This window comes from Drosophila bipectinata, chromosome 4, assembly GCF_030179905.1.
Source record: "Drosophila bipectinata strain 14024-0381.07 chromosome 4, DbipHiC1v2, whole genome shotgun sequence".
In the NCBI taxonomy this organism is placed as follows: Eukaryota; Metazoa; Arthropoda; class Insecta; order Diptera; family Drosophilidae; genus Drosophila; species Drosophila bipectinata.
In genome coordinates this window covers 16295273-16313427 of record NC_091740.1, presented here as the reverse complement: position 1 = coordinate 16313427, position 18155 = coordinate 16295273, and the positions used below count along the sequence as shown (strand labels likewise).

General features: G+C 35.1%; 1 protein-coding gene across 8 annotated transcripts in view; it reads left to right on the top strand.

The window, feature by feature from the left end:
* The window catches only part of sv (paired box protein shaven), a 67619-nt gene that overhangs the window by 8119 nt on the left and 41345 nt on the right, over positions 1 to 18155 (top strand). For all 8 annotated transcript variants that reach the window (XM_070282369.1, XM_043213411.2, XM_043213410.2 and 5 more), the window contains 2 exons: positions 1318 to 1483; positions 4596 to 4793. In XM_070282369.1, the coding sequence (XP_070138470.1) occupies positions 1318 to 1483; positions 4596 to 4793 (364 nt within the window). The remainder of the gene's footprint in view (positions 1 to 1317; positions 1484 to 4595; positions 4794 to 18155) is intronic.

The window sequence follows — 18155 nt, the reverse complement described above, 5'->3', positions numbered from 1 at the left end:
TAAAAAAGATGTATTTTCTGGCAGCATGTTCATCATTATATTTGTCTTAATTGCTCAGATATGTTGCTTACATGAAATATGTCTCTTAAGAAAATTTGTGTGGCACTAGTAAGATATATAAATACTAATATGTGTATGCATCAGTATCAACATAGTATAGCCTTGCAGACCTTTCCTTAGTTTCACAAGCATTAAAAAAGGACGGAAATATGGGATCTCAACGACTGCATATTAGGTAAATGAACTTCATCTGGCTATACTTGATTTTAAAAGTGGTTAAAGTTCAGCGCATAAAGTAAATTTGAAGCTATTGCCATATTTTTTGTGTTTTGTATCAAGCAATGGAGCAAACAGGCTGATAGGAAGATAGACAGACATGCTTACATCGACTCTGGAGGCGATACTGCTCAAAAATATGTGTATATATGTGTATTTCAATGGGTCGTATACCTCTTCTTTACGGGATGCACACTTTTTACGTGAAACAAAATATGCCACGTTCATGACATTTTAATTTAACGGGTCCTCGTGGATTAGAAGCGTATATTTTATTTGTGTAAATGTATGTAACCTTATTATAGATTATTATTCAGCTTCCCCCTGGATTATTTCAGTTTTTAAACTGCTACAGAGAGTACTATAATTTTGGTGAAAAATGTGCAACGCAGTTAAGTTTGATATGAGTTGATATGAGCATGCTGTTTCAACACGAACTAGTTTCTGAGTTTTAAAGCGATCGACTTGAAACTTTCTGCCTACTTTATAATTGAATGATCCGACATGACTCAACTTTGGTATTTTTAATAATAGAAGCTTTGGATTTGTTTTTAAAACAATTTTAATTTTAATTTTATAATAAATAATATTAATAATAGTTTGCAACGCAGTGAAAAGTGTGCAACTCCATGAAGGAGATATCTTCGTTCCTATAAGATATATATATTCTTCATAAATTTCAAATAATGATCGGCCGAATATATCCTGTAGCTGCCATATAACTTAACGATCGGAAATGGTTTTTGGTAAAAATACCTACTTTGGTGTTTTTGAAGATAGAAGCTTGGGACTTTTTTTTACAAATTTTATTGTAATTAATTTGTTGTATTATGATATTCTCATAAGGATCGGTTAACTATATCCGCTGTTTGCGATATATCTGCAAGGTTTTAACTGCAAGGGTATATCAACTTCGGCTCCGCCCGAAGTTAGCTTTCCTTTCTAGTTATTAGTGGGATTAAAAATATATAAAAAAATATTGATATTATATATTATGATTAAATGTTTCTTTATAAAAATTGAATATATTTGTTTGCACAGGTCATGGTGGAGTTAATCAGCTGGGAGGAGTTTTTGTTAACGGGCGCCCCTTACCTGATGTTGTTCGACAGCGTATTGTAGAACTAGCTCATAATGGCGTCCGACCGTGTGATATATCACGGCAATTGCGTGTGAGTCACGGCTGTGTATCCAAAATTTTATCAAGGTAATTATGATGGTAAAATAAATGAACGCTGTATGCTATGAAATTATTAATAATCCTTGTATTGGTCATGGTATGTTTTAAAAACGTTATATTTTATTTATATTTATAAATTTTAAGTATATACAATATGCTTTAATTTTTTTTAACATATTATTACATTTTTTTTTTTATATTTCACGCGGCTGCCTCTGCTTAATGTCCAGTAAAGAAAAAAACATGAAAAAAATTGGGACTTTCGATTTAATATAATGTCAATGTACGTCATTTTAGAAAAACGAGGGTAACGTTTCTAGAAAGCCTTAAAGTCATTTGTCATTTTAAAGTCATAATTGGCATCGAAAAGGAATATTGTCATAAGAAAGAAAAGTCGGGTTTTCCAACTGTATGATACTCGGTACTCACATCTTCCACTAACAATGTAAAACTCCAACACACCTTTAAAAGTATACAGTATAAACACTAACAAGAAAGGAAAGTTAAATTCGAGCGCTGCCAAAGTTGTTATACCCTTGCAGTTAAAACCGGATTTATATCGCAAACATCGGATACAGTTGGCAATACAAAAGCTAAAAAAAAGTCCAAAGCTTTAAAAAGCCACAGCTATCTTCAAAAATACTAAAGTTGGTAGTTTAACCAAATACCATTTATGATGGTTCAGTTATATGACAGCTATAAGATATAGTCGGCTGATCGTTGTGAAATTTGGTAGGTGAGATCAACTGAAAATATAATACGAAGTTCCAAGTCGAAAGCTTTAAAACTGAGAGACTAGTTTGTGTAGAAACAGACAGACATGCTCATATAAACCCGGGAGGTTATCCTGATCAAGAATATTTATACTTTATAAGGTCTGAGATGTCTCCTTCACCGCGTTGCACACTTTTGAACAAAGTTCTAATACCCTTTGCAATAGAGCTGGAAAAAAATCGATTCTCAGTGCATCGATTATATTCGATGTTTAAAAACGAAACATCGATTAAATCGAATAAAAAATGTTTTTTAATATGTTTTGATACCAATCAATCTTATTTATTTAGCAAAACAAAACAAAAACACTTTTCTATGAAATCAAAAATACAAGTTTCAACAAATAGAAATGAAATATACATATCATAACATAAAAAAAAAAATAAATTTCTATAATCCATAGGTTCTTACTGGGAAAAATAAGCTTGTTTACTGTTTTAGGTTTGAGAACAGGGCGTCTATCGGAAACTATGGATTCGACCCTAACGAACACACGCTCCAATTCGTTGATCCACCAATATACAAAAATCATAAAAAACAAGAAAGGAAAGCTAACTTCGGGCGGAGCCGAAGTTGATATACCCTTGCAGTTAAAACCGGATATGTACCGCAAAAATCGAATATAGTTGGCCGATTCTCATGAGAATATCATAATAAAACCAATTGAATATAATAAAACATCTACAAAAAATCCCAAGCTTCTACCTTCAAAAATACGAAAGTTGGTATTTTTACCATATACCATTTGCGATAGTTCAGTTATATGGCAGGTATAGGATATAGTCGACCGAGCCTTTAGAAATTTGATAGGTTGGATCAATTGACCAAAAATAGAATCTGTACTAAGTTCCAGCTTTCTATCTTCAAAAACACAAAAGTTGGGTCACTTCCGATCGTTCAGTTATATGACAGCTATAGGATATAGTCGGCCGATCCTTATGAAATTTGACATGCCGTATTATTTTACGGTCGAAAATAGCTCTCGGGTCAAATTTGAACTCTCTAACTTTAAAAACACCAAAGTTATACCATTTCCGATCAATCAGTTATATGGCAGCTATAGGATATAGTCGGCCGATCCCGGCCGTTCCGACTTATATACTGCGTGCAAAGGAAAGAAGGGTGTGTGCAAATTTTCAAGTCGTTTCTACTAGTTTGCGTAGAAACAGACAGACAGCTCATATCAACTTAGGAGGTGATCCTGATCAAGAATATATATACTTTATAGGGTCGGAGATATCTCCTTCACTGTGTTGCACACTTTTGGACAAAATTATAATACCCTCTGCAAGGGTGACATAAAGGTAATCATTTTTCTCATAGTGAAAAATAAAAATTATGTTTATTCGTGATTTTTTTTTCATAGTTGGACTTTTGTCGCTCAAAACATTTGATGTACTAATTGCGCTACTCGAAGTTGTAGCAGATTAAAAGTAGAAAGCAAAGCTAACTTTGCACACACCCTTCTTTCCTTTGAACGCAGTATATAAGTCGGAACGACCGTGATCGGCCGACTATATCCTATAGGTGCCATATAACTGAACGATCGGAAATGACCCAACTTTCGTGTTTTTGAAGATAGAAAGCTGGAACTTGGTACAGATTCTATTTTTGTCAGTTGATCCAACCTACCAAATTTCATAAGGATCGGTCGACTATATCTTATACCTGCCATATAACTGAACGATCGGAAATGGTTTTTGGTAGAAATACCAACTTTGGTATGTTTGATGATAAAAAGTTTGGGACTTTTTTTAGATTTTGTATTATAATAAATTGGGTTATAGTATCATATTCTCATAAGGATCGGCCTACTATATCCGATGTTTGCTATATATATCCGGTTTTTACAGCATATAAAATTCGGCTCCGCCCGAAGTTAGCTTTCCTTTCTTGTTTTTTTGTTATCATAACAATATTCATTATGTTTAGACCTGATTCTCCAAGTGTGCCGGCGTGATCGATTTTTGGGAAACTTGCAAATGATCAACGTGTTTTCAAGCTCTTATTATATGCAATGTCTATCAAAAAGGAAACTGAACTAGGTTATAATGTTACCAGTTATGAATTGTACTTTTTTACGTGAAAATGTTTTTTTTAGTTTTGATAGTTTTGTGTTTCAAAGGTGTGTGAAACGCGAGTTTTTGGTTAATAATTTAAGTGTAAGCACTTATGATCAAACTTTCCAGATGTACATATAGAAGTGTAAGAAGCAAGAGACTACAAATAATGATTATAAGTTTGAAAAAAATAAAAAATATCTTTTATTATAAATGTTTATTACAAAAAATAAAAAATTATTCGACAATTAAAATATTTTTTTAGTTTAAAAATTCTAAATATATTATGTTGAATCTACTTTTAGATATTATGAGACTGGTAGTTTTAAGGCTGGGGTAATTGGTGGATCCAAGCCAAAAGTAGCCACTCCCCCAGTGGTTGATGCTATTGCCAACTATAAACGGGAAAACCCTACCATGTTTGCGTGGGAGATACGTGATCGGCTTTTGGCGGAAGCTATATGCACCCAGGATAATGTCCCCAGTGTTTCTTCTATAAACCGGTAAGATAAGAGCTATTGAAAGTAGTTAACGGATGCTTATGTATCCTGAATCCCTATTTCTGAACTTATTTGCTGTCATGCTGCTAGCTTCCGTGTTCACTTTATGTATACCTCAAACGGACATCGTCTTGACTGCGAATATAATTCAAACCTTTCAGCTAATAAAAATATCTAAGTAGTTTTTAGCGTTTATAATTGTGGCACTGTGCTTGACACGCGACCACAACAAAAGCCACTTTTCTCTCAGTCATCCGGTGTGGCTTTATGACCGACAACATCATCACAGTCTCTGGCCCATGGCACGTGCCTGTTATGTCGTCAACACATGGCTGTTATTTGCGCACTTCCTTTCTAACCGTAATTTATTTTAGAAGCCCGAATTTTTACACCCTTGCAAAACGAGTTATAACTGAGACCAGAATTGTTTAACGCCGTCAAAAATATATATATATGTATGTATGTAATCGAATAGGATCGTTTGGCTTATGAAAAAAATTAAACGAGATGTGAAGTAAACGTTATGGTTGTGTAATTATTATTTTGTCCAGTAGTGTATTGATTAAGGATTGACAACTATCAATAAAGTCCGCTTTGCAATTTCAGTCTTTCGCTACTCGGAAGTCTCAAACTAAGTTGACAAGTTGTATTAATTATCCTGTGCTTTATCCGACAGGGCACATGGTGGCGATCCCCATGCACTTGTGTACGCGTAACAGAATTAATATATCCGAATAATTTCAACTTTTCTGTGTAGTACGTTCGATCTAAATGAATATATTGAAAAATTTTGAAACTGCGTTAATTTGAACTTTTTATACCCTTGCAGAGGGTATTATAATTTTGTCCATAAGAGGGCAACGCAGAGAAAGAGAAATCTCCGACTAGTCTCTCAGTTTTAAAGCTATCGACTTGAAACTTCGCACCCTTCTTTCCTTCGCTCTACTTCGATCGCTCTACTGTATCCTATAGCTGCCAAAAAACTGATTGATCGGAAATGGTATAACTTTGGTGTTTTACGAGTTAGAGAGTTCAAATTTGACCCGAGAACTATTTTTGACCGTAAAATAATACGGCATGTCAAATTTCATAAGGATCGGCCGACTATATCCTATAGCTGTCATATAGACTATATCTTATAGCTGCCATATAACTGAACGATCGAAAATGACCCAACTTTCGTGTTTTTGAAGATAGAAAGCTGAAACTTCATGCAGATTCTATTTTTGGTCAGATAATCCTATGCTATTATCATATTCTCATAAGGATCGGCCAACTATATATATATATATGGTATATATATATATATATATATATATATATAAGGATCGGCCAGCTGTTTTCTATATATATCCGGTTTTAACTGCAAGGGTATATCAACATCGGCTCCGCCCGAAGTTAGCTTTCCTTTCTTGCTTATTTTTTAATTTGCCAAAAGTCAACTGATTTTTATTTCATTGTGGCTAGAGGTGACAATGGAGTCTCCAAAATTATGACTCTCCAAACGGAAAAAAAATTGTATCTAATAACATTAGAATTTTGAATACGTCGATTGACCCATTATCCAATTCCGAAATTTTTCCTTAAACTTATTCAGGAAAAAAGGTGTTCTCTTCTTCTTTCCAAATAAAATCTATTTTTCAAAACAATCTAAGCTAACGTTAAACAAGAAAGAACGGATATAGTCGAGTTTCCCGCCCATATTATACCTGGTACTCATCTTTTCCATCCACAATTTAAATAACCTTTAATGTTTAAGCTTTAATGGTATGGATTCTCTGCAACAAATTTGTGTAGCGTACTTTTGCGCTTCGGCAAAATAACAACAACAAACCTACCGTTTCAGAAGGGAAGCAGACTAAAAAGTCTATAACTACTATAAAAATGATCTGATTTAGCAGATTTTTTGAACAGTTTGGCATCAAAACAATTTCCAAAAACATGGTCGAACTGGCACTAACACCAGATTTCTGTTTTGGTGGCCTGGAAAAGCTTTACACAAACTTGATTTACGCGGATACGAGTCCAAGTCCAGACGCGAAATTTTCGAGATCCTGACGCTCATAATTTTAGATAGTGGTTTTGGGCCCCGCCGCTTTATAAACAAATTTTCTATCTAATCCGATCTTTGCTTTTGTTGGACAGGAGTTTTATACCCGGTGGTTATGCACAGCGTTGTCCTGATTTGTACCACCACTAAAGCTTTGAGGCTGAAATCATAGTCAACTTTCGTGAGTTGCCGAATTCATGAAATGGCGTTTATGCCAAGGATAAATTAAGTTAATGGACATTTCAAAATTTGAGGGATAATTCAGGTGATAATAAATGGGAAAATAGGTTGTCATTTTTATACCCTTGCAGAGGGTATTATAATTTTGTCCAAAAGTGTGCAACGCAGTGAAGGAGACATCTCCGACCCTATAAAGTATATATATTCTTGATCAGGATCACCTCCTGAGTTGATATGAGCATGTCCGTCTGTCTGTCTGTCTGTTTCTACGCAAACTAGTCTCTCAGTTTTAAAGCTATCGACTTAAAACTTTGCACACACCCTTCTTTCCTTTGCACGCAGTATATAAGTCGGAACGGGATCGGCCGACTATATCCTATAGCTGCCATATAACTGATTGATCGGAAATGGTATAACTTTGGCGTTTTAAGAGTTAGAGAGTTCAAATTTAACAAATTTAACACAGCTATTTTTGGCAACACATTACGACATGCCAAATTTCATAAGGATCGGCCGACTATATCTTATAGCTGCCATATAACTGAACGATCGGAAATGGTATTTGGTAGAAATATCAACTTTCGTATTTTTGAAGATAGAAGCTTGGGCCTTTTTTTAGATTTTTTATTGTAAATAATTGGTTTTATTATGATGTAATCATAAGAATCGGCCAACTATATCCGATGTTGGCGATATATATCCGGTTTTAGCTGCAAGGGTATATAAACTTCGGCTCCGCCCGAAGTTAGCTTTCCTTTCTTGTTATACCCTTGCATATCAACTCAGGAGGTGATCCTGATCAAGAATATATATACTCTATAGGGTCGGAGATGTCTCCTTATGGACAAAATTATAATACCCTCTGCAAGGGTATAAAAATTAAGAGTCATTTTTAAAATCATATAACTTTTACTTACAATAAAAAAAAAAAATAACACAGTGCGACAAAAAAAGAAAAGTTGGAGGAACTTTTGAAGAGACCTAGTACGAATTGTTCATTAGGTCGAGTATAGTATAAAACCATGTTTGAAATTTTTCCTACACCCTCAAATCTTGATTTATTTCGAAAAAACGGTTTTTCGAAAGTGTTTTGCTCTTAAAAATTCCTGAACGCGCAATTTTAGGCCGATTTTCGATTTTTTTATGTTTTTCAATAGTTAAATGTTGTAGCTTTTGAAAAAAAATACATCTGCAATTTATTTAAACAGAAAGGATACAAATTTTACAAAAGAAACAGACTTTTTTGAATTTTTGTCACGTTTTTCAAACTTTGACGCCATTTTTTCGGTACAACTTCCAAGAAATGGTAAAAAAACCGTTTTTTCGAAATAAATCAAGATTTGAGGGTGTAGGAAAAATTTCAGACATGGTTTTATACTATACTCGACCTAATGAACAATTCCTACTAGGTCTCTTCAAAAGTTCTAAATCACTGTCGCACTGTGTAATCTGATCAATATTTTGGCATGAATAGTAATACGTTGGATTTTTATTATACATATGTTGTGTGTAATCAAATGTTTTAAGGTGTTGTGGAGTGTTCGTAGTTACAGGTTACAACAAAAATCAGTCAAAATTTGTATAGGAAACTCGTTTTTAAAATTATGTGAGTCCACCCTAGGTCCAATCTTGAAACTTGAAAAGCTTAAAAAAAATCAGGATTGTTGTAAAAGTAATCAATGTTTAATCAATGTAAAATTCAGTAATGACTCAAGCATCAAAGGAGATAGCAATTATTAAGTTCTGAGTAAGAGTTCTGGCACAATTTCTGAGTTCAAAAGTATCCTATGCTTAGCGGAAAAATGGAAGAATTTTAGATAGAATGCAAAGCTGCTTTAAAGAAGAATTGGCTTTGTTCCCAAATTTGTATATAGATGTATATAGATAGAAAAACTTGTATATACAGAAGTAAAATACCAGCGACAAGCCCGCAAGTTGAAAACATTGATTTTATGCCGTGCCTCCTACCGCTCCCTGAAAACCAATTTCATCCAAATCGGCCGATTTTTAAAGGAGGCATTCCTATATACATATCTGTATATACCATTTTCCATACAAACAGATTCAAGTTTTGAACGTGTTGATCTCAAAGACTATAAGAGATAGAGCAATCCGACTTGGAACTTGGACTCGTATGGTATTGGCGAAGATCAAGTTTCCACTTCCACTCCCAACAAAACAGAATTTTGGTTTTAGCGTCCGGTAATTAATTTTTTTGGAAAACGTTCTGCAAATCGCCCTACTGCTTCCCTACTGAATCGGTAGAATGGCTGTAGGCGCCATTGAATCTTAGAAAGTTCAAATGTTCTTAATTCAAAAACACAAATTTTGGGTCATTTCCGATCTTCCAGTTATATGTATGGCAGCTATAAGATATAGTCGGCAGAGAGTTATGCAATTCAGTTGAATTATTTTGCATGCAAAGGTATAAAAATAGAAAAAAAATACTTATTTAATTTTTTGTACAATAAGTGTTACAAGACTATCTTTTACAAAAAAAAAAAAAACTAATTATGCTATATTTTGGATTTTCTTAAGAACAAATAAAATAACACATTGTGGTGGCCTAATGCACTGTTGAACTACATCTAGTTCCTTCTAATGAGTTTAAGTAGAATTGACGGCTTTTATTCTTAGGGGTTGAAAAGCAGGAGTCAGTGCTTCCAAAATCATAGCACAAGCAGCAGACACAGATTTTTTAGGCAGGATGGGCAATTTGATATTTGGGCAGTGCACACAATTGAGACATATGTTTAGGATTCCTAATCCAATGCTTGGTGTGTATACAAGTGTATGTATGAGTATCTATAAGGGCTGGAAAATAAAATTGGTTGAGTGCTATGAAAGTCACTTTATTAAGTGTCTATCTCATGGGAATAAGTCTCGTGATGGGAATTCTTTCCACCGTTGTACGCACAATTTTTATTCGATTGAATCACCACCCTAATCATCACTGAAGTGCCATCGCATCATACAATGTCGTATTATGAAATTTTGGTGATTATACTATGAATTACCCCTGCTCGGGTCGACACTATGCTATCATCGGTTAGTCACATGCCAGCCTATGGCGGTGGTTCATAATAAAAAATGCATCTTTGTGGCAATTCGAATCGAATTGATTCTGAATAGTCACACGTGTTGGGTGTGGTTTAAAAAACCAAATTTTATCCAAGTTTTTTTTTAACTTTAGGAATATACTTAAGAAACAATAAAAAAATGCTTTAGGCGAAGCTAATAAACTGTTCCAGCTGAGAGCCAATATGTATCACAAGTGTGGTTGGCAGATCCTTTATAGAATTTCAAAATAAAATAAATTTTTTTTATCACAAATTTGAAATAAGTCCCACGCTTTTATCTTCAAATATACCAAAGTTGGTTGAATTTTAATTTTGTTAGTTATATGGAAGCTGTAAAATATAGCCGGCTGATCCTTATAGATACATAGATCCTTATAGATAGATCGGATTCGGTAGATTCAATCAGATCGCCAAAAATAAAATCTGTACGGGGTCCCATTGTTTTAACCTAAACAAGAAAGGACGGCTATAGTCGAGTTTCCTATAGTCTATAAAGGTTTATTAACTTTAATGTTTATGGGGTATAGACACTAATTACGTTGTTATTTTTTAATAATTTCATTGTATAAAAATTTAAATTAAAAATGTGTTAAATTCACAAATAGGGTTTTTCTATTGGAATGTCTGTCTTAGACAGCCGGTTTTTGGCCAGAAAAAGTGGTTAAATTTTCTTATTATGCTTTGCGGCTTTCATTCATTTTCACGCACTATACATTAATTGAACTATTATGAACGGTCGGGTACCGTCGTCTGTATCCTATAGCTTTAAAAAACTTGATTGACAAAAAATGCCATACTTTTGGTTTCTTTAAATGTCATAAGGATCGCTCGACTATTTACTATAGTTGCCATAAAATTTAACGATAAAATTTGCTAATATTATATAAACGATAATAACGATAAATATGTACATATGTTAATAACTTCAAAGCAGTGGTCGGCATGGCCCTATCCAAGTGCACTGGTTCGATCATCGACGATAAAAGTTCGATGTGAACGTTTCAAACTTTTATCGTTCCAAAGATGTTACGCTCTAAAAATAGAGTTCTCTCTTTCATCTGCCAGCCGGTTCCACGACGCGGCCTGCCGAAATGCTGTAGAACCCTCAATTATAAAGATTTTTACAGCGGGTTCCACGAACTGAACCAGTTTAAGGTGATTTTAAAATTTGGTATTTTTCTTGCAAAATTTTATATTAAACTTTAAAACAATTAAAATATTATATCAATAAATTTAATATATAATAAAGTGGATGTCGCGAGGCTGATTTGAACTCGTTTCACTCTGCACATCAGCTTAGCATTCTACCACTTGGCTATACCTCATTCGTTGAAAAATTTCTCAAACTTAACTTGTCACGCTGTGAAACCCGCTAGTTGCAGTGCGACATTTTTGTTTCTATGAGATGTCCCATATGTACTCTATAATCATTGCTTTGACTAACGCTCATGATCGAAAGCCACAGCAAAGCAGTAAGTAGACAAATAAAAATCGGCGACTGCGGCTGCTTTGGAATTTATGCTTTTGCTTCGATTGCGGCTTCTTTTTTTTCGGAAGCAGAGGCAGAAGAAAATGCTCATTTTGAAAAGTCGCTTTAAGTTAGTGCTTGCAAAATATCGGGGCGCTACCAATATTGGGTTTTTTCAAAAAATCGATTTTTTTGCACTATTGATGGCTTTTTTTTTTTTTGCAAGATAAAAATAAGCGAATTATACTAATAATTCATTTATAAATTAGCGGAATATTTACTTGGTGTTGTTGCTCGATTACAAAGATGGCAAACGCTTTTGGTAAAGAATAGGAAATGTACTTTTGTTTACATGGTTAACAGAAAACCACATGGTAAACAATTCGTACAGCAACAAAAAATTGGGAAATTGGAATTCTGCAAATTTTTTAAATATAGAAATTTACAGAGTTGAGATTTTGCACAGGGCCACAGAACGATGGGCCATAGAAAGATATTGACTTGAGATTACAAATTTAAAGAGACAGTTTATGTTAAAGTTAAAAAGGATCATAGGACTCCTTTTTCTCTAAAACAAGAAAGGACGGCTATAGTCCAGTTTCCCGTCTACAATGTACCCGATACTCATCTCTTCCACTCACAATTTAACTAACATTTAAGGATTAAACTTTAAACATTAACGGTTTGGATTCTCAACAAAATAAAAACAAAAACAACAAACCTACGGCCATACCACCGATTCAGTAAAATCTGATATTAATATCTTTTATAGTCTTCGAGATCTACGCGTTAAAAATTGTGTATGAGAAAAGGTATATACCCGATTTTGATGAAATTTGTTTTTTTTTTACTTTAGAATATTAACTATAGAAATAGAAATATAGAAATATTATAGAAATATAGAAAATAATATAGATAATATAGAAAATTCCTTTTCTATGTTACATACATATGTATGTACATACATTTGACCGATTTGCCCGATATTTTTATCAAAAATCTTACAGTACTCTTACAGAGACAGTACTCTCTACAGAAATTCGCGATTTGTGAGGGCGGGTTGGGTTTGAAACGAACTTGAACTGCGTGGGTATTGTAGGAGTCTCCATGCCTAATCCTATAGATCTATCTCTTGTAGTTTCTGAGATCCACGTGTTCATACGGACAGACGGACATGGTTATATTATAATATTATAATATATATTATAATATTATAATATTATATTATAATAATATTAATTATACATACGGACGTCTGTCCGTATGAACACGTGGATCTCCACGTAACCATGTCCGTCTGTGTCCGGTACATATAGTAATATAATATATACATATATATACATATATACTTTATGGAATGGGAGATGATTACTTCTCTAGGTTACATACATTCACACGACTACAATAAACCCTTTTACTCTACGAGTACCGGGTATAAAAATACCAAAGTTACAGAATTTTCGATCATTAGTCAGCAGTTCCGACTTCTACACTGCAAAAAATTCAATGAAGAGAAGGATCCGCGGAAAATGGTTCCAAAGGGGCGATGATTGACGCATCGTTTCGTATCGTTTTCATACCCCCAAGGGGGCGGAGAGATTGAGCCACCATGGCAGGTGCTCATGTTAAGGATGTAGTCTCATGTTCCGGCCTACTTTTTAGAGGTTATTTCAAAAATTTTTTTTTGTAATAAAAAATAATGCGATCGTTCCAATTTTCACATATGTTTTTATAGGCATCATAAACTATTTGAAAAAATTTTGTTTAATTTATTCTTGTGTAGTTTAATACACTTTATAGCATGCCAAAGTATGCATATAAAAAAAAAAGGTAGGTCCCTGGCGCAGGTGATTTCGACTGCTAGAGTCATCCGAAACAAAAAATTAGAATAGATTATTGTTTTGTAAGCTTATGGCTCTGTCCCGTACTAGAATGAAATATTTTCATCAATAAAGAACAAAATGGCGAACTCACAAAAAAAAAAATTTTAAAAAATTTAAAAAATGTATCTTAAATTAATGATAAAAAAAAAACTAATCATTAAAAATAAATGATTCTAGTACGGGACAGAGGTGTTACTTTTTAGAACAACATATCCAAATTTCAGCTAGATCGGTACAATAGAATTTTGTGAATCACCTGCGCCGCACACAAAAATGTCGTTCCGAGAAAAACGCGTTTAAAGTATAGACGCTACCGAGAAACTCATACTTTTCGGTGTAGGCGCGCTCTCGATTATGGGCTGTATCTCTGTCATTATTTGATATTTTTATTTGAAACTTTAACAGTACATTCTTAATAAACAATACTATCGAAATGTGTGAAAAAAAAAATCGATTTTTTCAACCTCACACATGAGACTACATCCTTAAACACGACAGACTTTCATACCGGGTATAAACGGTACTCGTTGGATGCAGGGGTATGAAAGTCTGTCGACTTTCAACAAAAATTGAAACATAAATCACGTTACTACGTTGGAGGATCGATTCCGGATTTTATCGATCTCTTAAATTACTTCGTAAAAATATTAAATAACCCGATATTCGTGTCTATCGTATGAGTTTATCTTTTGTAAATAGTATTTATATGTAACCAACGTGGTTATTAATGTGAAGCATATATGTAAGTCTCTTTATTCATCTCGTTTTCTTTTATTTTATTCTCATTGGATAAACAAGTTTTTATGTATAACATACTCTTTTGTATGTTTGGAACTAAAGTCATAGAAAGTTTATTATTTATATTTCTTAAGCTAGCTAATACTGATAAAGAAGCGTAAAATTTAACTTTCTGACTTCGATGTCTTAAAATTGATGGTTTTTTGCCCAAATTTATTAAATTTATGTTCAAGACAAAAAAAATTTTAAATTTTTAAATTACAATTTTTAATTAAGTAACTTTACTTAATTTAAGTAATGCTGATCTAAGTAATTTATCTGATTTTTGTGAACAGTTTGGCAAAACAATTTCCAAAAACATTGTCGAACTGGCGCTAACACCAGAATTTTGTTTTGGTGGCGGGTGTGGGCCTGGCAAAGCTTTTCACAATCGCGCGGACACAAACTTGATCAGCGCGGATATGAGTTCAAGTCCAGACGCGAGATTTTCGAGATCCAGACGCTCAAAATTTTAGACAGTGGTTTTGGGCCCTGCCGCTTTATAACCAAATTTTTTATCTAATCCGATCTATTCTTTTGTTGGACAGGAGTTTAATGCCCGGTGGTTATGCACGGCGTTGTCCTGATTTGTACCACCAATTAAAGCTTTGAGGCTGAAATCATAGTCAACTTTCGTGAGTTGCCGAATTCATGAAATGGCGTTTTTGCCAAGGATAAATTAAGTTAATGGACATTCCAAAATTTGAGGGATAATTCAGGTGATAATAAATGGGAAATAGGTTGTCATTTTAAAATATAAGACGAAACGGAGATTTCGATCTACAAATTGGTAACCAAAGGAGTTGGAAGGACTTAGATACTCTAATAGGAACTAAAAGACTCCTGGACCCGATGGCATCGACAATCGAGCGCCCAAGGCTCTTCCACCCAAAGGAGTTCTAGCGCTGGTGAAAATTTTCAACGCCATGCTAAGCCTGGGACATTTTCCAAGACAGTGGAAGCAAGCCTGGATCATCATGACCCCAAAGCCAAGCAAGCCACTATCTCGAATCGACTCCTACCGCCCAATCAGCCTGCTATGCACTTTCTCGAAAGTGTTCGAGCGGATTCTACTCAGCCGACTGTTGGAGCTACCACAAGTAGAAGGCCATATTCCTCAACACCAGTTCGGCTTCAGAAAATCACATGGCTGCCCAGAACAAGTCCATCGCCTGGTCAACCACATCACCCACGGACTCGAGCATAAGCTGCACACTGTAGGCGTCTTCCTCGACGTAAAACAAACCTTTGATAAGGTGTGGCACGAGGGCCTCCTTTACAAAATCAAGGAACTTCTCCTTACGCCCTATTTCGCCATCCTGAGGTCCTTCATTGCCGATTGAACCTTCGTTGTAGCAGTAAGCGACTCACGATCTAGCTTGGCACACATTCACGCAGGAGTGACCCAAGGAAGTGTACTTGGTCCGTTCCTATACACGACGTACATGAGTGATATGCCAGTTCCGTCGCCCACCACAGACGCTCGTATGCTTCTGGCTACTTACGCCGACGACACGGCCCTGCTTGCATCCCACTCGTCTCAGCTGTCAGCCTCGGCTGCTATTCAGGACTGGCTGCATGCGATGGAACGCTTGACCAAGCAATGGAACATTGCCATAAATTGCAGCAAGTCGGCATGCGTCACTTTTTCCCTAAGACTTGTGGTCGACATCGTACATACTTAGGTGTACACCTAGATCACAGGCTCATATGAAACACCCACATCACGGCGATCAAAGCCAAGTGTGTTCGCAAACTCCAAAAGCTCGTCTGGCTCCTTGAATCCAAAAGCCTCCAGCTTTTGACGAAAGTTTTGCTGCTCAAAGCAATCCTCACGCCAACCTGGACGTATGCGATCGAGGTATGGGGCACCGCATCCAAGCACCAGCTAAACAGGCTGAGGGTAGTGCAGGCACGTGCTGCTCGACGGGCATCCGGACTTCCTTGGTATGTGACAAACCAGGCCATCCAAAACGACCTACGCCTTGTCCCGGTGGGCGACCACCAACCAACACAGCCGACGATACTCGGACAGGCTAACGAGTCACCCAAATCCACTGGCTAGCAGGCTGGCCGATCTGTCTTCTCGTGTTGTTCAATAATATTGTAAACTAACGTAAATAATTGTAAATTATTGTATATAGTCTAGGCCCATATCCCATATGTACCATATTCACCCCATCTTCTAAGCGCCCGGTTATGTTCAAATGGTTCTGAACGATTCCGGCGACTAAAATAAAATTTAACTTGTTATTTAAAAAAAAAAAAAAAGGAACTAACAAAATTAGTTTTTAGTAAGCAATTTTGAATCCACCTGTCCAAGAATTATTATCCTATAAGTAGAGCTATCAACCTTCTTGTTTTTCTTTTTTCTTTTTCTAAGGCTTAGCCGACATCTTTTTGGAAAAATTTAATTTATAAAAGTTAAAATAACGAAGTGATTTTAATCGCATTGTATTGATGAAATCGCATTGTATTTATGAAATACGGACCATCAACATTCCCAACCAAAGTTTTCTTTAAGGCGTTTTAATTGAAAAAGAAAAACTAAAAAGTCATTTTCAAAATCATATATATGAAATGTTTTATGGTGTTGTGGAGTGTTCGTAGTTACAGGTTAAAAAAAAATCATCTTATCAGTCAAAATTTGTCTAGGAAAGTAGTTTTTAAAATGATGTGAATCCACCCTAGGTCCAATCTTGAAACTTATTGTATGTCGTAGAGTAATTAAATCTTTTTCAATTGTATCAAGTCAGAACTGCCGTTTTTATACCCTTGCAGAGGGTATTATAATTTTGTCCAAAAGTGTGCAACGCAGTGAAGGAGACATCTCCGACCCTATAAAGTATATATATTCTTGATCAGGATCACCTCCTGAGTTGATATGAGCATGTCCGTCTGTCCGTCTGTCTGTCCGTCTGTCTGTCTGTCCGTTTCTACGCGAACTAGTCTCTCACTTTTAAAGCTATCGTCTTGAAACTTTGCACACACCCTTCTTTCCCTTGCACGCAGTATATAAGTCGGAACGGCCCGGATCGGCCGACTATATCTTATAGCTGCCATATAACTGAACGATCGGAAATGACCCAACTTTCGTGTTTTTGAAGATAAAAAGCTGAAACTTGGTAAAGATTATATTTTTGGCCAGTTGATCCAACCTACCAAATTTCATTAGGATCGGCCGACTATATCCTATAGCTGCCATATAACTGAACGATCGGAAATGGTACTTGGTAGAACTATATACTAACTATATACCAACTATATCCGATGTTTGCGATATATATCCGGTTTTAACTGCAAGGGTATATAAACTTCGGCTCCGCCCGAAGTTAGCTTTCCTTTCTTGTTTTTTTTTACTTTCTGCCATATAACTAAACGATCGCAAATGGTATTTGGTAAAAATACCAACTTTGGTATTTTTGAAGATAGAAGCTTGGCACTTTTTTGTAGCTTTATTGTAATAAATTGGTATGATGGGATGATTGGGAGAATATGATATTCTCATAAGGATCGAGAAACTATATCCGATGTTTCCGGTTTTAACTGCCACGGTCAGCCTAAAAAAACTTCAGCCTCGCCAGAAGTTAGCAATCCTTTTCTTGTTTTTTTTTTATTTTATTTACAGGTCAATTTATGAAAAATTCGTTTTTTTCTTTTTTTTTCTTTTGATCGAGTGCTGTCGTTTTGTAAAATAGGAAATTGAACATGGAAACCCGTTAATTTTTTTCACTTTACAAGTAAACACCGGGCCTGCCGGAATGTTCATAGTCACATTAAAAATCTGCGGTTACTTCACTTTTCATGTTTGAGTTTTTTCTTTCTTTTCCTAAAATGTACTGAAACATATGTAAAATATATAAGTAAATCAACGTTCTCTTCAGTATTAAATTCTTTTTCATTTTAACCTACATGTTTGTAGAAAAA